At 47.1% G+C, this 26,498-nt stretch overlaps 1 protein-coding gene across 2 annotated transcripts in view; it reads right to left on the bottom strand.

Annotated features, from left to right (window-relative positions):
* VAV3 (vav guanine nucleotide exchange factor 3) overlaps positions 1-26,498 on the bottom strand; it is a 315,192-nt gene that overhangs the window by 65,455 nt on the left and 223,239 nt on the right. For both annotated transcript variants that reach the window (XM_066246277.1, XM_066246278.1), the window contains exon 19: positions 23,485-23,530. In XM_066246277.1, the coding sequence (XP_066102374.1) occupies positions 23,485-23,530 (46 nt within the window). The remainder of the gene's footprint in view (positions 1-23,484; positions 23,531-26,498) is intronic.

The raw sequence follows: 26,498 nt of genomic DNA, 5'->3' as shown, positions 1-26,498 counted from the left end.
ATTCCCCCACGGAGTGGCATGCACAGCCGCCTCCCACAGGCTGGTGGTGTCTTCCAGAAGCTTCCCTGGGTTTTTCAATTATGGTTCTGCATAAACCTGACCGTATCTTTTACATGCCGGGAATTTATGTTTTAAGGGTATCTGTGGTAAGCACTGTATAAACGATTGATTAAACCAAGGAATGCATTTATAATTGGGATATGTGTTCCTATAGTCCATCCTGGTAGCTAGGAGTCATTGGAAACCTTTGCCAAGTTGATACAATGACTTAACATATACTTTCCATATGGGAACAGGCAAAGGGAATTTTAATATACTAACTTTGTTGAACAGTATTGTGTGAATTTGGGTCATTTAAAAAAAAAAACTGTAATAGTAAAAAAAAGTTGAGCAATGCATTGCCCTAAATCAAGTATTTCTGATAGAAAAAAATATCCCTCTTAACAAATGTGCACAATATTCCATTGGAAAGGCTTGGAAAATTATCTCTGGGTTTTCTATAACCTCTATAAGCTTAAACTTTCTTTAGATTTTTGAACTCTAGGTAGATTTGAACTGGAAAAAAATAGTTTAAAAAAATGACTGTATAAACTCTTTTACCAATATATTAAAGTTACAAGAAGGTGGTGAACAGAATGACATGAAACATGATTCAAAGTAATTGCCCCCCAAAAAAGTGCTTCCAAAAAAACTGTTTCAGAAAAACGCCAATTTGCAAAATGAAGAGTGTGCCAGTATTTGGCCTCTGCTGAAAATGTGATTGCCTTGCCTTTCTGTGCCAGCGAATTCTCCTCTATAATTCCAGCAAATGGTGTTACAGTGATGTTCAACTTCAGCCATTATGGATCCTAAATGAATCTCCTATTGTTTCAATTTAGCTCTGAATGGTTGATATTAGGGACAAAAGATTTTCACTTGGACACTCTTGCAGAATTTATCAGAATATCACTTTATAAACGTGTCTGTGTTATAATATCGTTTTATAAACTGCTGTGGGTTTAGAATCTTTTATTCATTGTTCCTGTGGTCCGAAAAAGAAAATGAACAAAGATGGTGTAAGCTCACTGAGATTTAAAACTAATGCTTTCCATTGTTTATATGCAGGCATCTGAAAAGTCAACTTTCAGTAAAAAATAGGATCGCCAGCCTCAATAACAAACCATTTTCTTAATTTCCAAAGTGTGTGTGTATATATATAATATATATTATATTATATTATATACTGTATATATATAATATATATGACAGCAAACATCAACTTTTCAAAGACGTTAGAGAATTTGCAAACCAGGAGCCAATGTTCCCTTTTATAAAGGTGGGTTTACAATTCAGTTCAGGATATATTTCCTGAGCACCTACTGGGTTCCAGATACTAGGGCAGTGGTTCCCAACCCCCGGGCCGTGGACCAGTACCGGTCCATGGGCCATTTGGTACCAGTCTGCAGAGAAAGAATAAATAACTTACATTATTTCCATTTTATTTATATTTAAGTCTGAAAGATGTTTTAAATTTAAAAAATGACCAGGCCCTGGCCGGTTGGCTCAGCAGTAGAGCGTTGGCCTGGCGTGCGGGGGACCCGGGTTCGATTCCCGGCCAGGGCACATAGGAGACGTGCCCATTTGCTTCTCCACCCCCACCCCCTCTCCTTCTTCTCTGTCTCTCTCTTCCCCTCCCGCAGCCAAGGCTCCATTGGAGCAAAGATGGCCCGGGCGCTGGGGATGGCTCCTTGGCCTCTGCCCCAGGCGCTAGAGTGGCTCTGGTCGCAGCAGAGTGATGCCCCGGAGGGGCAGAGCATCGCCCCCTGGTGGTCAGAGCGTTGCCCCTGGTGGGTGTGCTGGGTGGATCCCGGTCGGGCGCATGCGGGAGTCTGTCTGACTGTTCTCTCCCCGTTTCCAGCTTCAGGAGAAAAAAAACAAAAATGACCAGATTCCCTCTGTTGCATCCGTCTAAGACTCACTCTTGACACTTGTCTCGTAAGTTCGACAATTATATTTAAAAATACCACAGTTTTTACGCCGGTCGCATAATTTTATTTTGTGCATTTATTTGTCCCACCCTAAAGGCCGGTCCATGAAAATATTTTCTGACATTAAACTGGTCCGTGGCCCAAAAAAAGGTTGGGGACCACTGTTCTAGGGTATGAGCAAGAAAAAGAGGAGACTCTAGCTATCAATTCAGGGGCTTATAAAAATTTTTAGGAAGCACACACATACCCAGATCATTTCAAAAAATGTAAAAAAAAAAAAAAAGTGTCACAGTATTGTCGTGAAAGAGGAGCCCACGGAGCTCCCGGATGTGAGGCACAGTCAGGTGGCCTTTTGGAACAGGGCAGGGCAGCACGGGGTCAGCCGGCTCACGGACAGAGGGTGGCCGGGAGATAAGCAGGGAAGGAGGTGGGCGGAGCTGGCTGTGGTCGGAAGCAAGAACATGGGGCCAGCAACAGAGGCAGCACCCGTGGAAAATGCGGCTCTCAGCTACTTACTGCAGAGAGGAGAGCAGCAGGAATAAGCTCAGAATGAACCGGGTCGGGGAGCCTTATATTATTCATGTCACAGACCGGTCCCCGGGAGGGTGGAGGATGTCTGCGCAGGGGTGGGGACAATGTTCTCCATGAGGTGAGCCATTCATTCTTCTGAGGAGACGAGACAGGAAGTTAGGATCACAGGCTAGAGGAGCAGTTAAGAGGCTAGGATGACAGTCAATAAGTTGAATAATAATATACTAAATAGCCCTGGTGTGTGTGTGTGTGTGTGTGTGTGTGTGTGTGTGTGTGTGTGGTGGCGAGGTTGGGGGAAGTGGAGAGGTTGGGAGTGGTCCACACACCAGGCCAGGTAATAAGGGGTGCATTGTCTGAGAAAAGTTTCCAAATGATCATAAAACTGCCTAAAAGTCAGTTTGATTTTTCTTATCACCATGGGCCACGAATTGTGAGCAATGTCAGTGATGAAGCATGACCCCCTCCACTGAGGCGACCACGCCCACCACCCCGGACTCCTGGGGCGCCCCGGCCGGCCAAGCACTTCTGTGCTGGGGTCCCGCCGTCAGTCTGGGGATGACAGAGGCGAAGACCAGGTGGTGAGCCGGAGCTACTCATCCCAGGAGATAAGCACAGACCTCACCGCCAACTCACAACACACTTTCTGCAAATCCGTCCCCCACCAGTCACACCACGAAATCCAGGAGGGGAGCCCCCGGGTCTCCCAGACCCTGAGAGAACACGGCATCCCTGCTGAGAGCAGGGCCAGCATCCCACGGCTCGCCACAGGGACCCCTTCCGGACCTGATCCACAGGGCGGCCGTGATCCTATGTCAACACCGCCGTGACAACCCACAGTCCTCCCTCTGAGAGGACACCGGGCCACAAGTGCATGGACGCTTTCACTGTCTGTCTGCTTGGCACCCACACGAGCTAAGGCGATGGAGAGTGTAAATGCAACTGCTCCAGGGGGGGGGGGGGCAGTCACTGCGAGGAGAGGGGGCCCATCCCAGAGTCAGAGCCGGATGGGGAGGAGTGTTCTTGTGGAGAAAGGCGGTGGAATGAGTGAGGCCTGGAGCCAGGCCGTGTCCCCAGCAGCTCCGTGGGTCCCCAGACTCCAGGCTTCCCACTCCGTCTGCCACGCTTCCATTGCACCAGGCCGGGGGAAGGGGCTCAAGCCTGGAGTTAAGTTGCTTTTTAAGAAAAAATAAAAATGAAATGGCTTTATTTCTTTCGCTCCTAACTTTCTGGGACTGAACTTCCCACCAGCCGCCGTCCGCCGTGTAAGGCGTTCCGGGGAGCGCTCGCATGGAGCCCGGGGTGCTTGCTCTGGGGCCGCCCACCCGGTACCCCCGGCCTCGACCTGACGCCGCCGGGTGCACCGTCAGCATTCTCGCAACTACCCTTTCTGGCCTTTTCAGTGTAATAATTATCTCTGGGTGTGACACGCTTCTACCATTACCGCAAGGTAACTGAAAAGAGTTTCACTTTAAAATGAACACTAGCCAACACTTCGATAGCACCTACTGCGTGCCAGGCCCTGTTCTGATGCCTCTTAACTCGTTCAAGCCTGCGGATAATCGTATAAAGCAAATCGCGTTATGACCCTCGTTTTTAAAGCAGCAGAAGGAAGTTACGGCTCAGAGGGGTTCGATGACGGCAGCGAAATCACAGCGCCGGCAAGGGAGTGCACACAGGACGGAAATCCAGGGCAGCCTCGCTCTGAAACCCACATACCATTCATCTTGGCAAAAGCACGAGGAGTAGGCCCTGGCCGGTTTGCTCAATGGTAGAGCGTCGGCCTGGCGTGCGGAGGTCCCGGGTTCGATTCCCGGCCAGGGCACACAGGAGAGGCGTCCATCTGCCTCTCCGCCCCCCCCCTCTCCTTCCTCTCTGTCTCTTTCTTCCCGTCCCGCAGCTGAGGCTCCACTGGAGCAGGGATGGCCCGGGCACTGGGGATGGCTCCTTGGCCTCTGCCCCAGGTGCTAGAGTGGCTCTGGTCGTGGCAAGGCAATGCCCCGGAGGGGCAGAGCATCGCCCCCTGGTGGGCAGGGAGTCGCCCCTGGTGGGCGTGCCGGGTGGATCCCGGTCAGGCGCATGCGGGAGTCTGTCTGACTGTCTCTCCCGGTTTCCAGCTTCGGAAAAATAGAAAAAAAAAAAACACGAGGAGCAAGACATGTGCGAGCTAGCCGCTGGTACGGCTGCCTCTGCTGGGGCTGGATTCCTCCAGCACAACAAACAGGATCACAGCCTTGCCCCCCGGCTCCGGGAGCCTGGAGGCCGGGCTCTGCCTCTGCAGGCTACAGCCTGCCCTGCACACCTGCCTGCCCAGGTGCCGACTCTCGAAGACGGCGGCGATGACAGCCGCGATCACTTAGCAAGTGCATACAAAGAACCAGACACAGGGCTAATGCCCTCCGCCTCCATTCTCTCAGGTAAGCCACACACAGCAATTCTGGAAGGTGGGTGCCATGTAACCCCTGCCCGAGAGAGGAAAGACGGAGGCAGGGCAGGCTGACCAGCTTCCCGGGGGCGCACCGCTAAGGGGCAGAGCCTGGCACGGAGCTGGGCAATGCCAACCGTGAAGCCTCATTTCTTTGTTTGAATTTAAATCCAGTCTCCATGTGGCTTCTTCTTTATATCCTTAGTTGTTGCAGTTCCGTTCAGCTAGTCCTCAGCTGGTTCTCCAGGTTGACCACTCTATAAGGTGGCTATAATCTGATGTGACCCGGAAGTTCCAAAGCCTAATTTCTTACTGTTATTGCCTTCCCTCCTATACACTGCTATCAGAAGCATGCCCGCTACGGGGCCAGTAATGCAGGAAATACAATCTAACAAGGTCTCCAGATCTGCCTGGGAAATGAGATGCCATTTTTTCACTAAACAGTATCGATTTATGATAAGGAATATTACCATCACTGAGGAGTGAGACCCTTGACTGATGATGGTTTATGCTATGATTATACGTACACACACAGGACCACCAATAAAGCCCAAGAATGGGAACACATAAACCGACGTCTATAAATTATCTAAAATGCTAAAGTCATGCCCAAACCCTGTCTCTTACACAAATCCTAATGAAGACATTAAGGGAAAAGACCGTATGTATAAGGAATAAACAGAAGCAGCATTTATTACATTAGTTTGGGGCCATTTCCTGATGTTTGGCTGTGATTTTATTACCTAATCCTATTAAAAATCAAAGCAAAGACATCCTAATGAAAGCTCTAGCATGTTCTATGGCATGAGCTTCCTTCCTCACTGACCTCTAGTGACCCGAGGTGGGCAGGTGTTCAGGGGGCCACTGCCCTGCCTACTGCCTCATCCTTGCAAACCGCGGCCCCGCAGAAAAGCCGTCCCGGGGCTGGCCCCTCCCCTGATGGGCGGGTCTCTCTCGTCCAGAACCCAGACAGCCATGCAGTGAGAAACCCCCCTTGCCTGGGAACCCGGACATCCAGGTCCGATGCCTCCCTGCTCTCGAGACCAGCCATTCAAAGTGTTTCCTCTGCTTCTCTCTGACCAGAAGTGCTTCCCTACGGCCGACCTCGCCTCACCTCCTACTCTGAGCATCCGGCATGGTCTACGTCTAGGACCACCTGGTCACGACACAAATCTCTGGGTAAAGTGCACGGACTTAGTTCATGTGTCCCCCTAAGACCCAAATTAGCTAAAAAACACCAAATGCTTTCACTGATTTTATATATATATATTATATATATAATATAATAAGTATATATATACTATTATAAAACTGTGTGTGTGTGTGTGTGTGTGTATATATATATATATATATATATATATATATATATATAAACTGTGTGAAAAGGTCAGCTTCAGTGTTATATTATAAGTTATATGAAGGCAGGTACCTGCCTTCAATTCTCAGGACAGCTCTCTCAGCTGTGAAATGGGCATGAAAATCAATCAACCTCCCCGGTTTTCTTGTGACAATTAAAATAAATGTATTCATCCCAGTACATGAATAAACGTCACCCTCGCGTTCACCCCATGGTGACTTCACCGACATGCTAATCAAAGCATCAAGTCGTATGCAAGAACTCCGCGTTGTGAGGCACGTGAAGGGCACAGCATCAGAGATAAGCAAGCCAGTGACTCTTCCCTCATCGTGGTGGGGGGGGGGTGTGTGTGGAAACACCGCAAGCCACGCCCCGGAATCTAAGCTTGTGCAAACTGCGAGGGGATGCAGGGTGGCTCAGTAGGAATTTCTAAGGCTTAATACCAACTTAATGTTTTTCAGTGAAACCTGCAATGGCAGAGGCTAAGCAGGCAGGGGAGTTTTGGCGTCTAGCTGGCACTGTCTTATTACAGAGGCGTCCTGTACCAGTTAGTTCCCAAGCGGCTGATCGCCACGATGACCCAAGTTCTCCCCTACTCTTGTGCAAGCAGGGTGTGGGGCTCAGGCTTCCTGTGGGCGTCAGTGCTGACTGTGCAGAGAACATCCCCAGGGGAGAAAGTCAAGAGCTGATAAGAAGGTCAAGAAGATCACAGGGGAAAGAAAGGGAGAAAGACAAGTCAGGTCAGTGTTATTTAAAATGGAAGACAGAAAAATCCATGCTTGCCTTCTCCTTCTCCTCCACCCGACAAAACCCGCCTGCTGGTCTACTCAGCTCAACCTCTGCTTTCCAAACTCGTTAGGCTTAAAAGAAATAATAATAATAAGTGACCTAAGCCTGGCTCTGGGTCCTCATGATCTCTTCTTTATTTTTTACTTCTTACCATTCTTTGTGTACGGGACAAAGGGAGCCAGCCACGACTGTCGCTGGTGGTGCCCTACGCCTGCCTTCTGTGATTTTTCCGAACAGCCACGGCATCTACCACCGTGACCTTACAATTTGTTGTTCATCTTTCAAGGATGCTTCCAGCAGTGGGGGCCACAGAAATGAACAAGAAAGGGTGTGTCTTCTCATAGGGATAAGTGAGAAATCAACATGTTCCCCCTACCCCAAGTGCCTGGAAACTTCACCAGGGGGTCACGCCCACCCCTGATACCTGGTAGCTGACAGATTACAAACAGAAATAGACAGGAGCCACCTTCTTTTTTGCACATCAACCTTTTTTTCTATTTATGGTCATTTCAATTGGTTCATCTGTTTTCTCACACATGGTTTGTATTATACCTTTATTTACTTACATTTTTTGCTTTTAGCTTGGCATTGTTCTCATTTACTGGCAAAGTGCCGTGTTATTCATTACTTTTTCTTATGTGTAAATAATTTTTTTTAAATTAAAGACAGGGGAAAAAAAACAGATGTAAAGACATAGTTACAAAAAAAAAAGAGAGCTATAAAATTTCCAGTAAATGGTAATAAAAAATAAAAAAAAAGAAAAGAAAACTGCATAGAGGATGTAGTAACTATACGGCTGACCTACAATTTCATCAAAATGACTAGTGAGCCACAAAATTGTAACCCCAGGAGGCTGAGATGTATGGAAAGAATGAAGATTCCACAAGGAGGCACTTGTTTTTTATCTTGTGACCCTAGTTTGTATGTCATGACCAGGCTCAGTTTTCTGCCTTGACTGGAGCATTAGCTCGCGGTTACCATTTGGAAATCCTGGGATGTAGGTAAGGCGACTATTTCTACCTCCATTTTAGAGGGTCGCGGTGGGTGGAGGGGAGTTGAGGCTACTCGCTTGCCCAAAGAGTCATGCAGAGGCCCGGACTGAGACCCACACTTTCAAACTTCAAGCCCATACCGCTTCCTACCTGTCAGATACCAATTTCTGTCAAGGCCTGTTGCTGGGCAGTCACCCTGCACCAAGCACATCTTCGCATGTTGTGACCCACACAGGTACGGATTACCTGAGCCAGGAACCTGTGCCCAGTTCCCTCTGGTGCCCAAACTCAACCAGTACACTGCCCTGCAATATCCCAGCCACGGGCATTCTCGGAGTGCGTTACGTTTATGTAACATTATCACAAATCAAGCAACAGCCAAATTAAAACCTTCTCAGATAAAAGATATGTTTTTAAAAATGGGAAAATAGGGAAGTTTTGTGTCTTTCAGAAGTGTTATTGATAAAAATTGGCAAGAGACATAAAGCCTGTTTGTTCTTGTGCTTTGATGATGATTAATGAACTCTTTTTTGGAGAGGCAAGATTTGCACTTGGCATTCATATTATAAATTTTTCTCATCTCAGTTGCTTCTCTTTAGGTGGGAAAAGGGGTTACATAATGCAGTGATTAATGAGATGTCATGAATGTTAATTTGGTCCCAGATAGAGAATATTTCTCTCTCTCTCTCTCTCTCTCTCTCTCTCTCAAATCTAGATGCTTCACCAAAATTAATTTTAGGTCACACAACAAATATGAGTAAAGTGCTAATTCAAGTTGAAAATACATCATATGCTCAACGGGAGCCCATATGGGTTTTTTTTTCCACTGTCTTCCTGTTTTGCTGGGAAGAAACATCCTGGAACATCTTGGAACAGTCAGGTTCCAAGAAGGTGTTGCCATTTCATTTTTTTCAAAACCATTGGCCAGATCCTGTTCTTGGATGCTGCTTGAATTTAAATGGAAGACACATAACTTTTCCAATATGGGCTCCCCAAAGCATAAGCATTACATGTTTTAAATGGCAAGTTTCTCTCTCTGGGAGTTAAAGGCTATATAATATTAGCAATGGAATAGCAGGTGGTGGTGGAGAACTATATGAATGTTTTCATTTCTCATCCGTCTGATCCTCTCCCTGGGCTCTGAACAAACTGAAAGAGAATTCTCAGTCTCAGGAAGGAAAATTCTGCCCTGAATTGAAGGTTTCACATCTTTCTCCGTGAGGCCATTTTAAATAACAGGAAGCTACCGAAAAAACCCCTCGGTGTCCGGACATCCAAAGGCACGTTCCCTGAACGGATTGGCAGGAGCAGTGCGCCAAGTAGGAAGCCAAAGTCATTACTCCGCCTGCTTGCAGCTGGCTCCCGCAAGAAAGACCGCCTATTAAACACCTAATGTCTTCACGGCCACCACGAAACTTCCTGAAGTCAAGCTGCGAAACGCGAACTTTTCCGCCCTGCTCGGGAAATGAGGCCATACCTGCAGCATCTCTCAGATAAAGCAGAAGTGGAAAATTTTCTTACTTTGATGAGAAAGTGTTAAAACGTACAGAGCTTTGTAAAATAAGAGACCTAAGTCTCAGCTCCAGCAGTAGTAGCTGCATGAATTAAGATGAGAAGAGATTGGTAAAATTAAGGGAGCTGTGTATTTTGCAAAGGGGGAAAAAAAGAGAGCAGTGCAGAGGCTTGGGACGCAAAGTGGAGGACCACAAAACATGTCCTCTTCCAACCTCCAAAGAGGCTTGGGGGAAGGAACCTTCGTGGGTCGCAGTTCACAAACAAAAGGGTTGGAAAAACCTCAACATTAAACAGTTGTGTTTGTTTAAAACAGTCCTCCCCTACTCTGACACAGACCGCCACACTGGGGTAGATTTTATATGAGATAACATGATTTGAGCCAAATATGTGTGCAATAAAGCACAAAATGAAAAGTACAGGATGTAGTATGTTGTTAAACAACCTACAGAAAGGTCAACTTAAATCTTGTAAAATGCTGTACCCATCAACACTTAAAAGATATTTTGATGTTCATTCTGAAATTGCTCACGAAATTTTAATCTACTCCTTCAACAAAAATAAGTAAAATGGTCTGGGTCAAATGCTACATAAATTAAATAAGCCAACTAGAAGTCAGTATTTAACAGAATTCAGAAGGGGAGAATTTTCTAAGCGTGAAAGCAACAACAGTAACAACAAAAACACATATAAAATGCCAATCACTTTGAACACATGCAAATTTAAAACCTTACATAGAAACACGTAACAGACCCAGCCATCCCACCTCTAGGAATATATATCCTAAGAATGTCAAATCACTGATTCAAAAGAAGACATGCACTCCATGTTTATGGCAGCATTGTTCACAATAGCCAAGATCTGGAAATAGCCCAAGTGTCTATCAGTGGATGAGTGGATTAAAAAGCTGTGGTAGGCCCTGGCCGGTTGGCTCAGCGGTAGAGCGTCGGCCTAGCGTGCGGAGGACCTGGGTTCGATTCCCGGCCAGGGCACACAGGAGAAGCACCCATTTGCTTCTCCACCCCTCCGCCACGTTTTCCTCTCTGTCTCTCTCTTCCCCTCCCGCAGCCGGGGCTCCATTGGAGCAAGGATGGCCCGGGCGCTGGGGATGGCTCTGTGGCCTCTGCCCCAGGCGCTAGAGTGGCTCTGGTCGCAACATGGCGACGCCCAGGATGGGCAGAGCATCGCCCCCTGGTGGGCAGAGCTTCGCCCCTGGTGGGCGTGCCGGGTGGATCCCGGTCGGGTGCATGCAGGAGTCTGTCTGACTGTCTCTCCCTGTTTCCAGCTTCAGAAAAATGAAAATAAATAAATAAATAAATAAATAAATAAAAATAAAAAGCTGTGGTACATTTACACAGTGGAATACTACCTGGCTGTGAAAAAGAAGGAAATCTTACTTGTTTGCAACACATGGATGGATCTGGAGATTATTATGCTAAGTGAAATAAGCAGCCAAGCAGATAGACAAATATCATATGATCTCACTTATATGTGGAATCTAATGAACAAAGTGAACTGAGGAACTAAGTAGAGGCAGAGGCGGGGTCACAGAGAGCAGAGGGACAGCTGTCAGAGGGAAGGGGGATGAGGGGATGGGGTCAGAGAAGGTGAAGGGATAAGTAAAATTATATATACCTAACACAGAGATACAGATAACAGGACAGCAAATCCTAGAGGGAAGGGGGGAGGGAGTTAGGGGGAGGGGGGCAAAGGGGGTGTAATGGGGGACATGGGGTGGGGGTGAGGGCGTTATATTGAATGGGACACTTGAATCCGTGTTAACACAATAAATTAAAATTAATAAAAATTAAAAGAAACACATAATAAACCCAAAGTATTTTTCAATAAATATGATAGTGTTAGTATCATATGAAAGCACTACATCCTAAGCAGAAAAATGGGTAATGTACAGATGGATAATTTACAGAACAACACAATAGCTAATGAACATTAAAAAGAATCTGCATTGCTAGAAACCAAGTTAAGTTCATATTATGTTATGAACTACTGTGATACCATGTGAACAGTGGTACACTTTTCTCACGGAATGAATTAAAGCACAAAGAATTATCCTGCCTTGGGAGGTATGAAGTGAGACACAGTCAGACTCAGACATCAATAATGTTGAGGATACAATGCAATGTAATTTTTTTTATTAAGTGAGAGGCAGGGAGGCAGAGAGACAGACTCCCACATGTGCCTGGACTGGGATCCACCCAGAAAGCCTCTAGGGGGCGATGCTCTGCTGATCTGGAGCCGTTGCTCAGCAACTGAGCTATTTTAGCACCTGAGGCAAGGCCATGGTGTCATCCTTAGCACCCAGGGCCAACTTGCTCAAAGGAGCTATGGCTGCCAGAGAGGGTGTGATGGGGGGATAAGCAGATGGGCGCTTCTCCTGTGTGCCCTGACCAGGAATGGAACCTGGGACTCCCACATATCAGGCCAACGCTCTACCGCTGAGCCAACCATCCAGGGCCATAAAATTTCTAGAAGACAATTTAGCAACATATATATCTATAATCAAGGAATTGGTGTTTTGACCAAGGGATTCTTCTCTGACCCAATTTTATATAATAATAATCAGTCAATGGGCATAGAAACCCTTCAAAGTAGTATTTATGATAATAAAAATAAGAAAGACTACCAGCCAATAATAAGCGATGCTGCAACCATTTTCTATTTTTTGGAAGACTTTAATGAATCAAAGAGGATGACCTCTTAGACCAGACCCGGCTGACCATATCACTCCTCTGTTTAAGAGATCCACTCTGCTCTTGAGCAGAAAGTCAAATTTCCTGATGTGAATGAATAAACATCTTGCATGGTTGCCTCTCAACTCCCATCATGCACAGCTCCCCCCCCCCCTCGGACCCCAGCCACACCCTGCTTTCCCGAACTCAGGACCTTGGCTGGGTCTACGGCCATACCACCCTGAACGTGCCCGGATCTCGTCTGATCTCGGAAGCTAAAGCAGGGTCAGGCCTGGTTAGTACTTGGATGGGAGGGAGGACCTTGGCTGGGGCTGTTCCCTCTGCCTGACATACTCTTGTCTCCGTTCGTATCCTGTTGCTCCTCTAACTGTCATCCCGGGTTTCAGTTCAGACATCCTTTCCTGATGCCGCGTACCCTGAAGCACGTGGCCCTTTTCAGCAGAGCCCGTGTCTCCCTGCTGCCACCACCGCTGACCTCAGCCCCGCGAGCCTGTGCACTGTGGTCAGGAAGACCCGTCTTGCTCCTCCTCAAGAACTGAACACCGAGCCTGCAGACTCGCCACATGGTTGAATGAACAAAGGAATAAACCAACAGGCTCATGAAACAGCGTTAAGTGATCAAATCAGAGGACCGAGCTGGAGAGACCAAGGCTGAACAAACATTCCAACGCGGGCATGCGTACCCCCAACAGAGTCCGAGGGGGGGAGACTGTGTAGCAAAATAAAAGGGTAAAGGGGAGTATACAAGGGGAGGGATTACAGGCAATTAGTCCAGAGAACTTTTCTATACTTCCTTAAATTTTTCAAATTGCTAAACTCCAATTTATCAAATAAGGTCAATTGTTATTTTAAAAGAGAAATGTGTGCCGTCTTACCTTTACATTCAGGGGGGGAACAGTGAAACAATATAAATAAAAAGTATGAAATAACACACATGGCATGAAGAATATTTTGACAATAACTAACTACTGTACTTCTGTGACCTCTACTAGAGTTATCCAAAAGAAAACATCCCAAAATAATCTGAAAGTCATCTTCCAGAACTGCCTGATATTAAAAATGTACACATTAATTTAGACAGTTAACTTTAAAAAAAATAATAATAATAATAATTGCACTGTGTGTGAGTTTAATATTTTGACAGCCAGAAATCATTCTTCCCGTTTTTCAGATCGTTAAGCAGAGTGCGTTCTGCGGGGCGTCCCCGCCCAGCGTGTACCAGAACCGACGTCGTCGACAGTTATTGGTTTCAGGACCTCTAATTAGCTGCCTTATCTCTGCTAGGGATTCTTCTGGTGCTCGGTTTTTATCATCCAAATTAATTGAAATACTGTAGCAATTTCAGATTAACCTTTTCAAAATTAAATATGCATAAAATAAAATCACCCACAAAGCTGCTTTATAACACCAGCACTGATGAACTCTGAAAAGCAGACCAGACACACAGCTAATTTGCACTGTGCAGGCCAGATAAACGTCAGGAAATAAGCCTTCCTCTGCCCAAAGCGTGGCACGGGAAGGGTACACAGAGGCCTCTAGAAGAACCAGGTCCCCAGAGCCAAACACGGCCGTGAAGCCCTGGTACCAGCCCCATGCTGTGTGATCTTGGGTAAATTACTTAACCTCTCAGAGCTTTGGCTCCCCTCGACTGAAAAATAGCAGTATCTCCCTCTTAAGCTTTGTGGTAGACAGACCCCAAGATAAACCCCGATAATACTTGCCTCCTGGCATCCAAAGCTTGTTGAATTCCTTCCCCTGAATGCGGGTGAGACCTGGGATTTGCCTCTGGGGAGTATAAACGTGAAGGGATGTCATTTCTGCGATTGTTTCATATAAGGTTTTAAGTTCCATGTTGCTAGGAGACTGCCACCTTCTTGGCTTGCACGCTCTTATGAAGGCAAGCAGCCATGCGTGGGAAGGGGGAGGGGGCTGTGGCTAAGAGCTGAGACAGTCTCAGGCCAACAACCAGCCAGAATTGAGGCCCTCGGTTCAACAGCGCAAAAGGACCCAAATCCTGCCAACAGGTGTTTCAAGGAACTGGGAAGTGTATCCTTCCCCAGTTGAACCTTCAGATGAGACACAGCCCTTGCTGACACCTTTAGTGACTTCTTACGAGAAATCCACAAGCCGAGGACCCCACTATACCGTGCCCAGATTTCTGACCGTGCCCCAGACACTGTGGGATAACAAAACTGTGTGCTGCTTTACGCTGCTAAGCTCACGGCAGCTTGTTACACGGCAAGAGAAAATGAATGAATGGTCATCACCACCACCACCCCTCCCAGAGCACTCACCGTGGGCTCAACCTTGTTGATACATGCCTTACCTGCTGGCTCATTTGACCTTCACAATGACAGCAGGACCTGTGTCTGCTACTATTGCCCTCATTTTAGAGATGACGAAACAGAGGTTATAGAACCAGGAAGCGGAGGGGCAGGACACAAACCCAGATGACCCCCGGCTGGGCCCTCAGGCGAAACCACTGCACAGACCTGCCTCTGGGATTCAAAGTGTCCCATGTCGGTGACAGTACCTAATATAGACAGATGTAAGGAAGGTTTGCCTTCTCTGTCTCTCCTCCTTACTCCTTGTGACCACAGAGGCGGGCTGTGACTTAAAACTTCACTCCTCCGGGGTCGTCTTCCCTGGTTCTCCAACCTCCCCAGCCTGACCCTTCCGGCACAGAGAGCACCTTTCTCCGCATCTACCGGCACCAACCACGCTGTCAGGGCCCATTTCCTCCGTTCTCTAATCTGGTGGACCGACCTGCACTAACACCGGCTTAGGAAATAACAGAGCAAAGGATTGGCCCCTTCTAGAAACACAGTCCCTGAAATCGCCCAAGGAGAACGTCACATGGATATTTTAGGTACAGTGGCGGGGTTATAAGAAGCTATTGGGAGTCAAGAACACTCTGTTTTCTTGCTAATCCTACAAACTAAAGCTGTGGGTAGGCATGCATCTTTGGGGGGGGGGGTTCTGCAGTTTCCATTTCGGGTTTGATCCTCCAGATAGTTGCTCTTTGCTACCAGAAAATTAGCAAGTGAAAGAACCCACCAAGGGGGACAGGGACAAGGCAGGGGAGGCAGAAAACCCGGCCCCCACCAGCCTCTGATACGCATGCGCATTATAAATCTGCTCAGACCAGACTGGCCGATTACCCCGGCTGCAGCCGCTGTCTCAGAGATGGACAAGCCAAGCCAGCTGAAGAAAGACCTTAGTGGGATCTTTGTTACACTTGCCGGGAAGATTTGTTCTGTTTTACCTGGAATTATTCGCACTGGGACCATGGATACTGAGTGTGCCTAGCGGTCCGTTTTGCCTCCAAATGAGACAAACCTGCCCGAGGTGTCCGTCAACAGAAAACCAGCCGCCAAGAAAGGAGGACTGAGGCAGGGAGAGAGGACGCCCTGGTACCGTTTGTGCCCCTGGTCCCCAACTCTGCCCGAAGCCAACGCCCTCCGGACGTCCTGGGTACCTAAGTCAGGAGATGTCTCACCCTTGTCCCTTTTCTCTTAACCTGGCTTGAAAGGCCTTTGTGTCACTGGACAAACGAAAGTATACCGGGTGACATTACAGAACTGAGGTGGCCCAAAGCTAGCAACAGACTGATCGCTTTTATGTAATTAACATCGCAGGTCTCTGTAAACGTACTTTGACTGATGTGCTTCTTAGATCTTTGTCTCCTTGACTCGTGTTCACAACGAAGACTCGTCCATCAGCCGTCCTAGTCAATCACACCATTCAGTGGCATCCACCACACCCTGGTAGGTCACCGGACACCAGGAAGTATTATTTGTCAACATGATTCTGTTTGTACATCTTGTCTTTCCAAGAAAATTCCAAGTCCCTCAAAGACGGGGAAGCCTCCATGCACCTCTAATATCTACCCAGGGGGAAAAAAATGAGTCTCAGGAAAAATATCATCTGTAAAAATGAGAACCCAGAGTAAGCTTGCCTTTTCCTTCAAATTACAATTTTAGACACCAACTTGGTGTGAATGCACTGACAATTGCCAATATGAGTTCGTTTTGACAGAAGTTCCACATCCTGCACTCCGATGTTCTAGCTAATTGGGTCGCCGTTCTCACTATTTGTATATAGAACGACTGTAGTATATATTCATAGGGTTATGGACAATTATGATATTAAGGATGACCTTATCAATGTCCTTTTTCCTGGGATCAGGTGGCTTTTACCTGACTCAAATATTTTTATTTGAAGACAATAATAGTTTTGACTCAACTGGTTCTTCTCATGTATCTTAGTTCAGACTCAACCTCTTAACACAAGGTTATTTGGTTCTCAAGAGGCTGTCGACCCATAAGAAATTTCCGAAGTTTCTGTCTACTTAGCATTACGTGGCATGCATTTTTTTCTTCTGAAATGGAATAGTATTTAATTACCACGCCACAGATATAGGACGCCTAGGCTGTAACTAACACCCAACTTCCAAGTAAGAAATGTTTTATCCATGATAAATGTTAAAAAAAAGCAGCTCACCAAATCTGAGACTTCCTTTTCAGAATTTTTTTCCCCTAAAACCTGACTGATATAGACCTCATCTTCTAAAAACACCATCACTAGAATAACAGAAATGAGAAGTCAGGAACGCACCAATGACCCAGAAGTGGGCTCTGTATATATAGTACTGCGAGTGTTTGATTCAATAATCCCACGCTGTTTCCAACTGAAAGCATCCCCGTGGAGGCCTTCAAACATTCGCCTTGCCCCGTCCCTCAGTGGGAGGTGCCCGAGCGGTGGCAAAGGCTGGCGTGGCAAGGCATAGAAGCTCCTGCCAGGCGGCAGCACCAGCGACCCCTTTGCGACCCTCAGAACGAGACTTGAGAAGGGAGAAATAAATCCTCCCCGCACCGAAAAAGATGTGAGCCGAAGAAGAGCCGAACTAGGGGCGGCGACGTGCCTTTCAGAAAGCTGTCCCCGCGACCAAGGGAACGAGAAAGGCTGTCCTGGAAATAACTACAAGGGGAAAATAACTACATTGTCCGCGGTTTAACAGAAGCCTGAGAACAAACCAGCGATTTCAGGCACCAGAGCCGCCTCCCCGGGAACCGCGCATGCGCAGCCTGGTTCTCTCGTTTCTCTGCGACGAACCCCGATCACAGGGTCCTACTGACCCGCTTCCGCCGAGTTCGTTCTTTCGGTGTCAGTTACGTTTCTACACATTTACAGTTATGCTCCCAATATTTTGATTAGGATTTACATGGGATGAGAAATTAGTGATAGAGGTGACAAGGAAAAGACAAAAGCAGGTTTGACTGATTAATATGAAAATGATGTCATCTATGGATATGTTATTACTTATTACAGACAAAAGCTCATGGAAACAAAGCCTTTGAGAATATACATCAGTCTCCTTATAAAAAGAAAAAGAACGAATGGAATGTATTGTTTAGATCAGTGATTTAAAAAAAAAAAAAAATCTCAGATTGGTATTTTTCTCTGCAATGTTTTGTATTTGGAAACTGGAAATATAAAAATCTCTATATTGAGGAAGTGGCCAGTATGCTTAAAAGTACGTCTAAGAGAAATCAACAGTCCTGTTTAGATTTGAAATGAGATTTTCAACCCTTTGAAATTAAAACATGAAGGAAAACTGTAATAACTTGTCGCTCAATGCAATAAACCAGCATAGCGGCATTTTTATTTATAAAAATGAAAACAGGCCCTGGCGAGGTAGAGCGTTGGCCCGGCATGTGGATTTCCCGGGTTTGATTCCCTGTCACTGCCCCCAGGAGAAGTGACCATCTGCTTCTCCACCCCTCCCCCTCTCCTTCCTTTCTCTCCATCTCTCTCTTCCCCTCCTGCAGCCATGACCCAGTTGGAGCAAGTTGGCCCTGGGTGCTGAAGATGGCTCCACAGCCTCACCTCTGGTGCTAAAATAGCTCAGTTGCCAAACAGCAGAGCAACGGCCCCAAATGGGCAGGGCATCGGCCCATAGGAGGCTTGCCAGGTGGATCCTGGTTGGGGTGTGTGAGGGAGTCTGTCTCCCTGTGTCCCTGCCTCCCTATTTCTCACTTAAGAAAAAGAAAAAATATGAAAGCATATGTAGACAATCCAGCTTAAAAGCAATGAGCCCACATGTGCTTCTCCCTTTTCCAATTCCTTTTTCTTTTTTGTACATACGACATAATTACATCTTTTTATATGCTTATCAGACTATTTACTAATTGTTTTTAAGATGTTATGCCATACCATAGCGGATCAGTATATAAAACAGAGTATTTTAATATGTGCATTTATATGCATAAATCAAGACCTGTGCCTGTGTCTCCCTCCCTAGACAGAATATAAATTCCTTGCGGAGAGGATCCAGGTTTTATAACTAATGACATCACTGGTGCTGACTGCTCTGGCAGACGCAAAGTTGGTGAGGAGAGAGGGATTGCTTCATCTCCTTTCTTTCTACAAGAACAACAGGAATGGCATTTTATACCAACGCTATCCACCTGAAAGAGAAAGGGACCATCACATTGAAGATCACTCTGCGAAGACATAGTAAGACATCTCCTCCGTGAACAAGGCAGTGCTTCCAAACCACGTTCCTCTTTGGGATCAAAAGTTTCACGGTGAGCACAGAGAAAGAACTCTTATCAGGTGAAGTATTATCTGTTCATTCACTCTTCAAGGTTATCACAAATCACGTGAGTCACCTGTGATCAGAGAGAGACGGAGTACCTGAGTCTCTCTCTACTTCATCTAATCTTTAAGAAGCAGGACACCGAACCACAGCCCAAATTTTTTTAAATGCCAGTGACCGTGGACTGAAATACAAGATGCGACGCATCCCGCAAATGTTAAGACAATTCTGCAGTCGCATAAAAACATGGACTTGATTAAAAGAACACATAACCTGGTAAACAGATTTGCCACATGCAAACTAAATCTTGTATCTCCTCGACGTAGGCAGAAGGAAAATTTTAAAGCTCAGTATTAAAATTTAATTGGTAACTCTGACCTTGAGTGCCAGTTGAGGTGAAAAATATTGTACCAGGGCTCAGATTTTCTTGAGATTTATGATCTCATGTTCTTGAAAAAGGGCCCAGCACCTCCGTGTTCCTGAAATAATTGATCTGTCTCTTCTAAGTGTTATTTTCCTGAATCTAACATCTGATGTCTCAGGAAGAAAAGTACAAGCTGATGAAAATACCTTGCTATATTTAAAAAATCCAAAAGAGCTACCAGAATTTGCATCTACCAAATTATTACATTTATAAGAACAGTCGAGATCATGAAGTGGTACACTTCTTAGCACATGTCAGAAGACAAGAAAATGTAAACTGAACTGCAGAGCCGTCTGCTAGTATTATTTATGAAGATTAACCACCCTTACCAATAAAGAGTGAATGTCTTAAATGTGCTAACAAGCCCCCCTGCAAACCTACAGCTCACATCTTTCTTGGTTTGAAAAGAACTCCATCACTATAGACTGTATACGTTTCTTTAAATTTAGGAGTTTTTCTTTCCTTTTTTCTTTATCGCAATCACAAACACTACAAACTTTACCAAAAACTCTGGACCACCAATGTTGCTGGTGTCTCTTCCAAAAAAAATAAATAAATAAATAAATAAGCAAACTTTCATGGAGGTCGTTAGGAAGACGAGAAAGGAGAAAGGCCAGTCTGAAAATGACTGATTATGTCACTTCAGTGGGAAGTCAGCATCACATTCTGGGTCTTGTTGGAAAAGAAATAACTGGCCAACGTTATTGATTCTCTGACCCATGACAAAACGTCCAGTGCGGAATCACAGGCCCCACCACAAAGCAATTACGGTATCAATCATCACCTCGACATTTACTGCATACTTGGCACTGTTGTAAGTACTTTACAGGAACTCGTGTATGGCTCACAACAGCTTTGCGAGGGAGGTCCTGTTATCCGCCTCCTTATAGCACAGAGAGGACACAGACTGCCCAAGGGCAATTGCAAGTAAACAGCTAAGCTGGGTCACCAGCCCGGGCTATGTGGCCCAGGGCCAGGCCCCCTACGGCCAGATTATTCTGTGTTCCATTAGTACGCTGGTCCATGTTGTCAGCACGCAGAATTTCAAAAGTAGAGAGAGCCACTGCGTGCAGAAAAGGTTACACTCGTTCATGCGTTCATGGAAAAATATTCACGAAGCTCCTACTGCCCAAAGAAGTACTCATTCAGTTCTTTCCCCGAAACAAAAGGTCTCCAGAGAAATGTCGTCCTTCACCTCTGTACCTGGCTCTGAAATGGGATCTTGATGGAGTTCCAGCTGACCTCCCAACCCGTTGAACCCCTTCTTTTCCTGCACCACCCCAAGGCAGGCCCTGGAAAGTGGTCCGTGTATCAGCACTTGGAGAAGTCAACGCAATTAGCTGGAAGAGAAGATGTAAAGGGACCTCATGGGAAAAGCACTAGCAGAAAGTAACGCCCGACTGTGCCCAGAGAGCCTGCCCTTCACTGATCCCGTTTAAACATCTCGGGGAAGAAGACGTCTCACACGCCGCGGAAACCCACTGAACGACAGGCGTGTCGGGCTGGACGCAGAGTGAGACCGTCATCAAGCAAGCGATAACCCTGAACCAGAAAGCTCTGCAACTTGCCGATAGAAAGAGGCAGAGAGACGACCGACTCTCAACACACACACACGGCTCAAGGCTAACAGTACAAGACACCTGCGGGGAGAAATAGCTGTCATCGCATTAAGAGCTACAAGAGGAAAGCCCATCAACTATCTGTTGTTTTGTTTTTCAAAAAATGTGGGAAAATGGGAGAAAACTCATATATTTGTTATACCTAATAGAAAAACATCTCGCTAGACAGACATACAGGTAAAATGAAAAACAATACATAGGCCCTGGCCGGTTGGCTCAGCGGTAGAGCGTCGGCCTAGCGTGCGGAGGACCCGGGTTCGATTTCCGGCCAGGGCACACAGGAGAAGCGCCCATTTGCTTCTCCACCCCTCCGCCGCGCTTTCCCTCTCTGTCTCTCTCTTCCCCTCCCGCAGCCAAGGCTCCATTGGAGCAAAGATGGCCCGGGCGCTGGGGATGGCTCTGTGGCCTCTGCACCAGGCGCTAGAGTGGCTCTGGTCGCAACATGGCGACGCCCAGGATGGGCAGAGCATCGCCCCCTGGTGAGCAGAGTGTCGCCCCTGGTGGGCGTGCCGGGTGGATCCCGGTCGGGCGCATGCGGGAGTCTGTCTGACTGTCTCTCCCTGTTTCCAGCTTCAGAAAAATGAAAAAAAAAAAAAAGAAAAGAAAAACAATACATATAGGCCCTGGCTGGTTGGCTCAGTGGTAGAGCGTCGGCCTGGCGTGCGGGGGCCCGGGTTCAATTCCCGGCCAGGGCACACAGGAGAAGCGCCCATTTGCTTCTCCACCCCCCTCCTCCTTCCTCTCTGTCTCTCTCTTCCCCTCCCGCAGCCAAGGCTCCATTGGAGCAAAGATGGCCCGGGTGCTGGGGATGGCTCCTTGGCCTCTGCCCCAGGCGCTCGAGTGGCTCTGGTCGCGGCAGAGCAACCCCCCAGAGGGGCAGAGCATCGCCCCCTGGTGGGCAGAGCGTCGCCCCAGGTGGGCCTGCCGAGTGGATCCCGGTCGGGCGCATGTGGGAGTCTGTCTGACTGTCTCTCCCTGTTTCCAGCTTCAGAAAAATACAAAAAAAAAAAACAAAAAAAAAAAACAATACATATAATACAACTTCTTTTGTATGTCTAAGTTTATTCTTCATGAAGTCTTTTCTGATCTTTGGACAGACAGAACTATCAGAAGAGTTAGTTATACCTATACAAAGCCATCGCCTTTCAGATAAAGGAGGATAAATTATTTTATTATGGCTCCACTTTGTCATACTTATAATCCGTGAATTCACCGTATCTCTTTTTTAAATAATCTAAGGGCTCCTATTGTCTTTGGTTATAAAGTAATAGTCAAATATGTTCCTACTGATACAACAAACCAATGCACTCCCCCGCTGCAGGGGAGCAGGGGGAAATGGATTAAACGAAAATGTCCATAGAAGAGAAAATATTTTTTAAAGTAACATTTATAAAGTTAATTTTTTGAAACAGAAATACTACAACTCACACAAAATAAGAAAATAAAACAACAATGCTCACGGTTATCCACTCCTCAACAGAACAGAAGTCGGTTCTAAATATTGTAGAAACCTCTGCAAAGGGTATTTATTGTCTTGGGAAAGTTACAACTATTACAGATTCAACAAGAGCCCCTATTTTTTTTTTAATGGCCTCCATTTTGTTCCGTGGTTACAAGACTGAAAAGGATCTCAGCAAGCAAGGGAGCCCATCTCTCGCCAGAGGCAACAAAGCTCCATGAATCTTTCTGCGCAGCGTAGCAGGTAAGCGGGCGTGGCGACCAAGGATGTGGTGTCAGTTAAAGCCATACTGCTTTGAAAGCTAAACTCTACGATGAGGTGAGCACTGTCAACGAGGCGAAAACACCACACACAGCCCAGGTGATTTCCCAGCAAGTCTATATTTCATGGTCCACCTGATTCATGATCAAGTTCATACATTTAGAACCCTTTAGCCGGGAATACCTTTCGCCCACGGCGATGTGACCCAGGACCTAACAAGTCTTCGGTAACGGAACTGTGGAAGGCATTGCTTCAGTGGATGGCGGAATAATTGTACTAAAATAATGACAGGGCAAATCTCACCCTGTGAAAGGGAGATAGAACTTCCTACTCGCTGCAGCCAAACAAATCCCGAAATCCTTTGTTTCTTTCTAAGGCAGTTCACGTACAGGATGAAGACACGTCTGTTTCTGAACAGGGAAGGCACCCACGTTGTCCACTGCATGAACTCCCCCCTCCCCCGTAGAAAACGCTACGGTTTCAGGGCCAGTTGGCTGGGTGATTTTCTTTCCAGATTTGGGAGGGGGGGGGGAACGGGGCAGGTGTGTGGGATACGTTAGCATTAACCAGGCACCCCGAGGCTGTTCAGTAAAGCAAATAACCAGCTCAACTGCTGACTGTGGAAGGAGGGTTAGAGACGGTTCCTCGCCCTGTGACTCTGCCCCAGGCAAGCAGTCCCGTAAATGATTGACTGATGGACGGGTTAGACCGTTGCCTCCCGCTCACCTATACGCCAAACTGTGAGCAACAAAGGCCGCTACTCTGCCTGCAGCCATTCCTGTATATTATCCCAGTCACTTAACTAAGTCACGGTAACGGGCGTATAACCAGAAACACACCTGGGTCCACCTGTCTGGAGGCTCTTCGCAGTCCATTGGTCCGTTTCTGTAAAGAAAGATAAGACGGAGATGGTATGATTAACGTGTATTACTGTGCAAAGAGTCTAATAAACAAAAGTAAACCCTTAAAAAGATAAAATGTTATGTTGAAGCTCAGTGACGAATATCTGGAGGTTCGTTATGCTAATATCCCAAATTGTATGTTTTTTAAAAGAGTTTAACAAGAATTTTAATTGAAAAATTGTTTTTTTGAAAAAGGCACTTGAAAAGCGGCACTTTGAAAAGCCACTCTGAGAGTGAGACTAAGTTTGATCCACGCATTTGGTTCCAAGGTTTGTTTTTATAATTTGACCTTTCCGTTTCTCTAGTAAGTCTTCCACATGAACACCGTTTCATTCGATAAGTTAATACTTACAACCCGATGAGAAAGAAACATCTTTCCATTTGCCACGGCTGGGTATTATTGCTCATATTTTTGAAGTCATCATGACCACAGGCATTATGAGAACCGAGCCCAGCATCTTTGGTTGGAAATGCTCCCAGAAAATACACAGGATCTCCAAAACCCTAACTCAGCCATTTCTGAGGCCTGACAAGGCCAGGGGGCAGGGAGGGAAGGTGTCCTCAGAACAAAGACGGCAGGCCCCGACTCAGCAAACCCTTGAATGAGACTGGCGTTTTAATTGTGGATCAGTCGTCTCTTAATTCTCTAAGAAACAAAACAGGCAGGCAGGCAGCCCGTCAGCCAGCAGCGCCCGTTCTCGTGACAGCAGAGGAATCCAGAAGAAAAAGGGGTGCGTTACCAAAATTACAGAGCAGATGAAGGCCCTGGCCAGTTGGCTCAGTGGCAGAGCATCGGCCTGGCATGCAGGAGTCCCGGGTTCGATTCCCGGCCAGGGCACACAGGAGAGGCGCCCATCTGCTTCTCCACCCCTCCCCCTCTCCTTCCTCTCTGTCTCTCTCTTCCCCTCCCGCAGCCAAGGCTCCATTGGAGCAATGACGGCCCAGGTGCTGGGGATGGCTCTGTGGCCTCTGCCTCAGGTGCTAGGATGGCTCTGGATGCAACAGAGCCACGCCCCGGAGGGGCAGAGCATCGCCCCCTGGTGGGCGTGCCGGGTGGATCCCGGTCGGGCGCATGTGGGAGTCTGTCTGACTGCCTCCCCGTTTCCAGCTTCGGGGGGGGGGGGGGGAAACAGAGCAGATGCAACACAGAAGGGATGCGACGTCTTTGAAAACGCATGGTAACCAGTTCGATTTCGTATTAAATTCATTCCTACCTAATAACTACGGTGAGCTCACTCATGAATAAATAAGCACTCGTGTTTCGCTTTTTACTCTACGACTGGGCAAAATATAACGACCGTGTAGCTCAGGTTCTCACGGAAGCAACTTCCCTTCCCCGCGTGCCGGTGGGGCAGGGCCTGGTGCGGAGACCCGGTTTCATTCGGCACACTCGGCTCTGCTCAGCAACCGTGACCACGGCTCTTTCTCTGGGTCCCTCCTGTTGTTCCCGTCCCCCACGTTAACGGGTGCAATGGGCTATGACAGACCCCCAAGGGGCCCTCACGCCACGGTAATCGGACGTTCAGGGTTCTTGGGTGCAAGCGAATCGGAGAGACCTTTTAAATCTAATTCTTGTTCCCAACCCAGCTGTTTTCAAAATGGATCTGTAAAAAGGCCAACGGGATCACTGAGGTCGGCACCGCCACTCTGGCCAGCAAGATGGCTGGCTGTGCCGGAAGGAAGGACGAGTTATCTGTGAAGGGGCCCTTGTGAGAGAGAAGACAGCCAGGCACCGACAGAGAGGTCTGGTGAGTTGCAGATTCCTACAGGGTAACCTGGGAGGGAACTGCCTTCACAGAATCACACTTCTCTACCTGAAATTTCATAAAGACTTCTGGAGCTCTCTGTAGAAAGGACAGGGAACACTACGGACACTATTTTCTATAGAATGATGACTATCTCGTTATTCATCCCCAAATAGCCTCTACTGTCTTACTGTACACTGGAGGCTGTCCTCGACTGCTCTCACACCGACTCTCCGAGCGCCTGGAAGGGAAGAAAGGAATTCAGCCTTGGGGCCCTTCTTCCGAGAATCCTGAGACGAGTACTGTTTAAAAACTATAAACCTAGGGGCCCTGGCTGGTTGGCTCAGTGGTAAAGCATCGGCCTGGTGTGCGGAAGTCCCGGGTTTGATTCCCGGCCAGGGCACACAGGGGAAGTGCCCATCTGCTTCTCCACCCCTCCCCCTCTCCTTCCTCTCTCTCTCTTCCCCTCCCGCAGCGAGGCTCCATTGGAGCAAAGATGGCCCGGGCGCTGGGGATGGCTCCTTGGCCTCTGCCCCAAGCGCTGGAGTGGCTCTGGTCGCAACAGAGCGACGCCCCGGAGGGGCAGAGTATCGCCCCCTGGTGGGCAGAGCGTTGCCCCTGGTAGGCGTGCTAGGTGGATCCCGGTCGGGCGCATGCGGGAGTCTGTCTGACTGTCTCTCCCCGTTTCCAGCTTCAGAAAAATACAAAAAAACACAACAAACAAACAAACAAAAAAAACCCAAAACTATAAACCTAGAATGTGAAAAAGAACACTTGTGTTCAAGAGTCCCTCTATCTGGCCTCAGAAGTTAGAATTAAACTAGGGAACGAGGGTGCAATGATGAAGAGTATGGATACTGGAATCAGGCTGCCCAAGTTCAAATGCAGGCTGTCACGGCCCCTGTTTGACTGTGACTCAGTTCACATGGTGGTCGTGGGTGTTGGCATCTCCAATTTCCAGTGGGGAAGACATTCCCCCTGGGGATGATAACAGCACTGACTTCACAGCAGCGTTTGTGGTGAGAATTAAAGCGGTTAATTTATTTTAAGTGCTTGGAACACTTCCTGAGACAGAGCAAGGATAATTAAGTGATGGCTTATTGTTACTATTATTGCCATTAGGAACTTCAGGGTATTTAGAATGTTTCAATCTGCCCGAAGGACAAATGCTTCTATTAACTTACTGCCCTGCTGCTTTTGTTTCAG

This window comes from Saccopteryx bilineata, chromosome 11 (genome assembly GCF_036850765.1).
Source record: "Saccopteryx bilineata isolate mSacBil1 chromosome 11, mSacBil1_pri_phased_curated, whole genome shotgun sequence".
Lineage (NCBI taxonomy): Eukaryota > Metazoa > Chordata > Mammalia > Chiroptera > Emballonuridae > Saccopteryx > Saccopteryx bilineata.
This window is presented reverse-complemented; position numbering and strand designations above follow the sequence as displayed.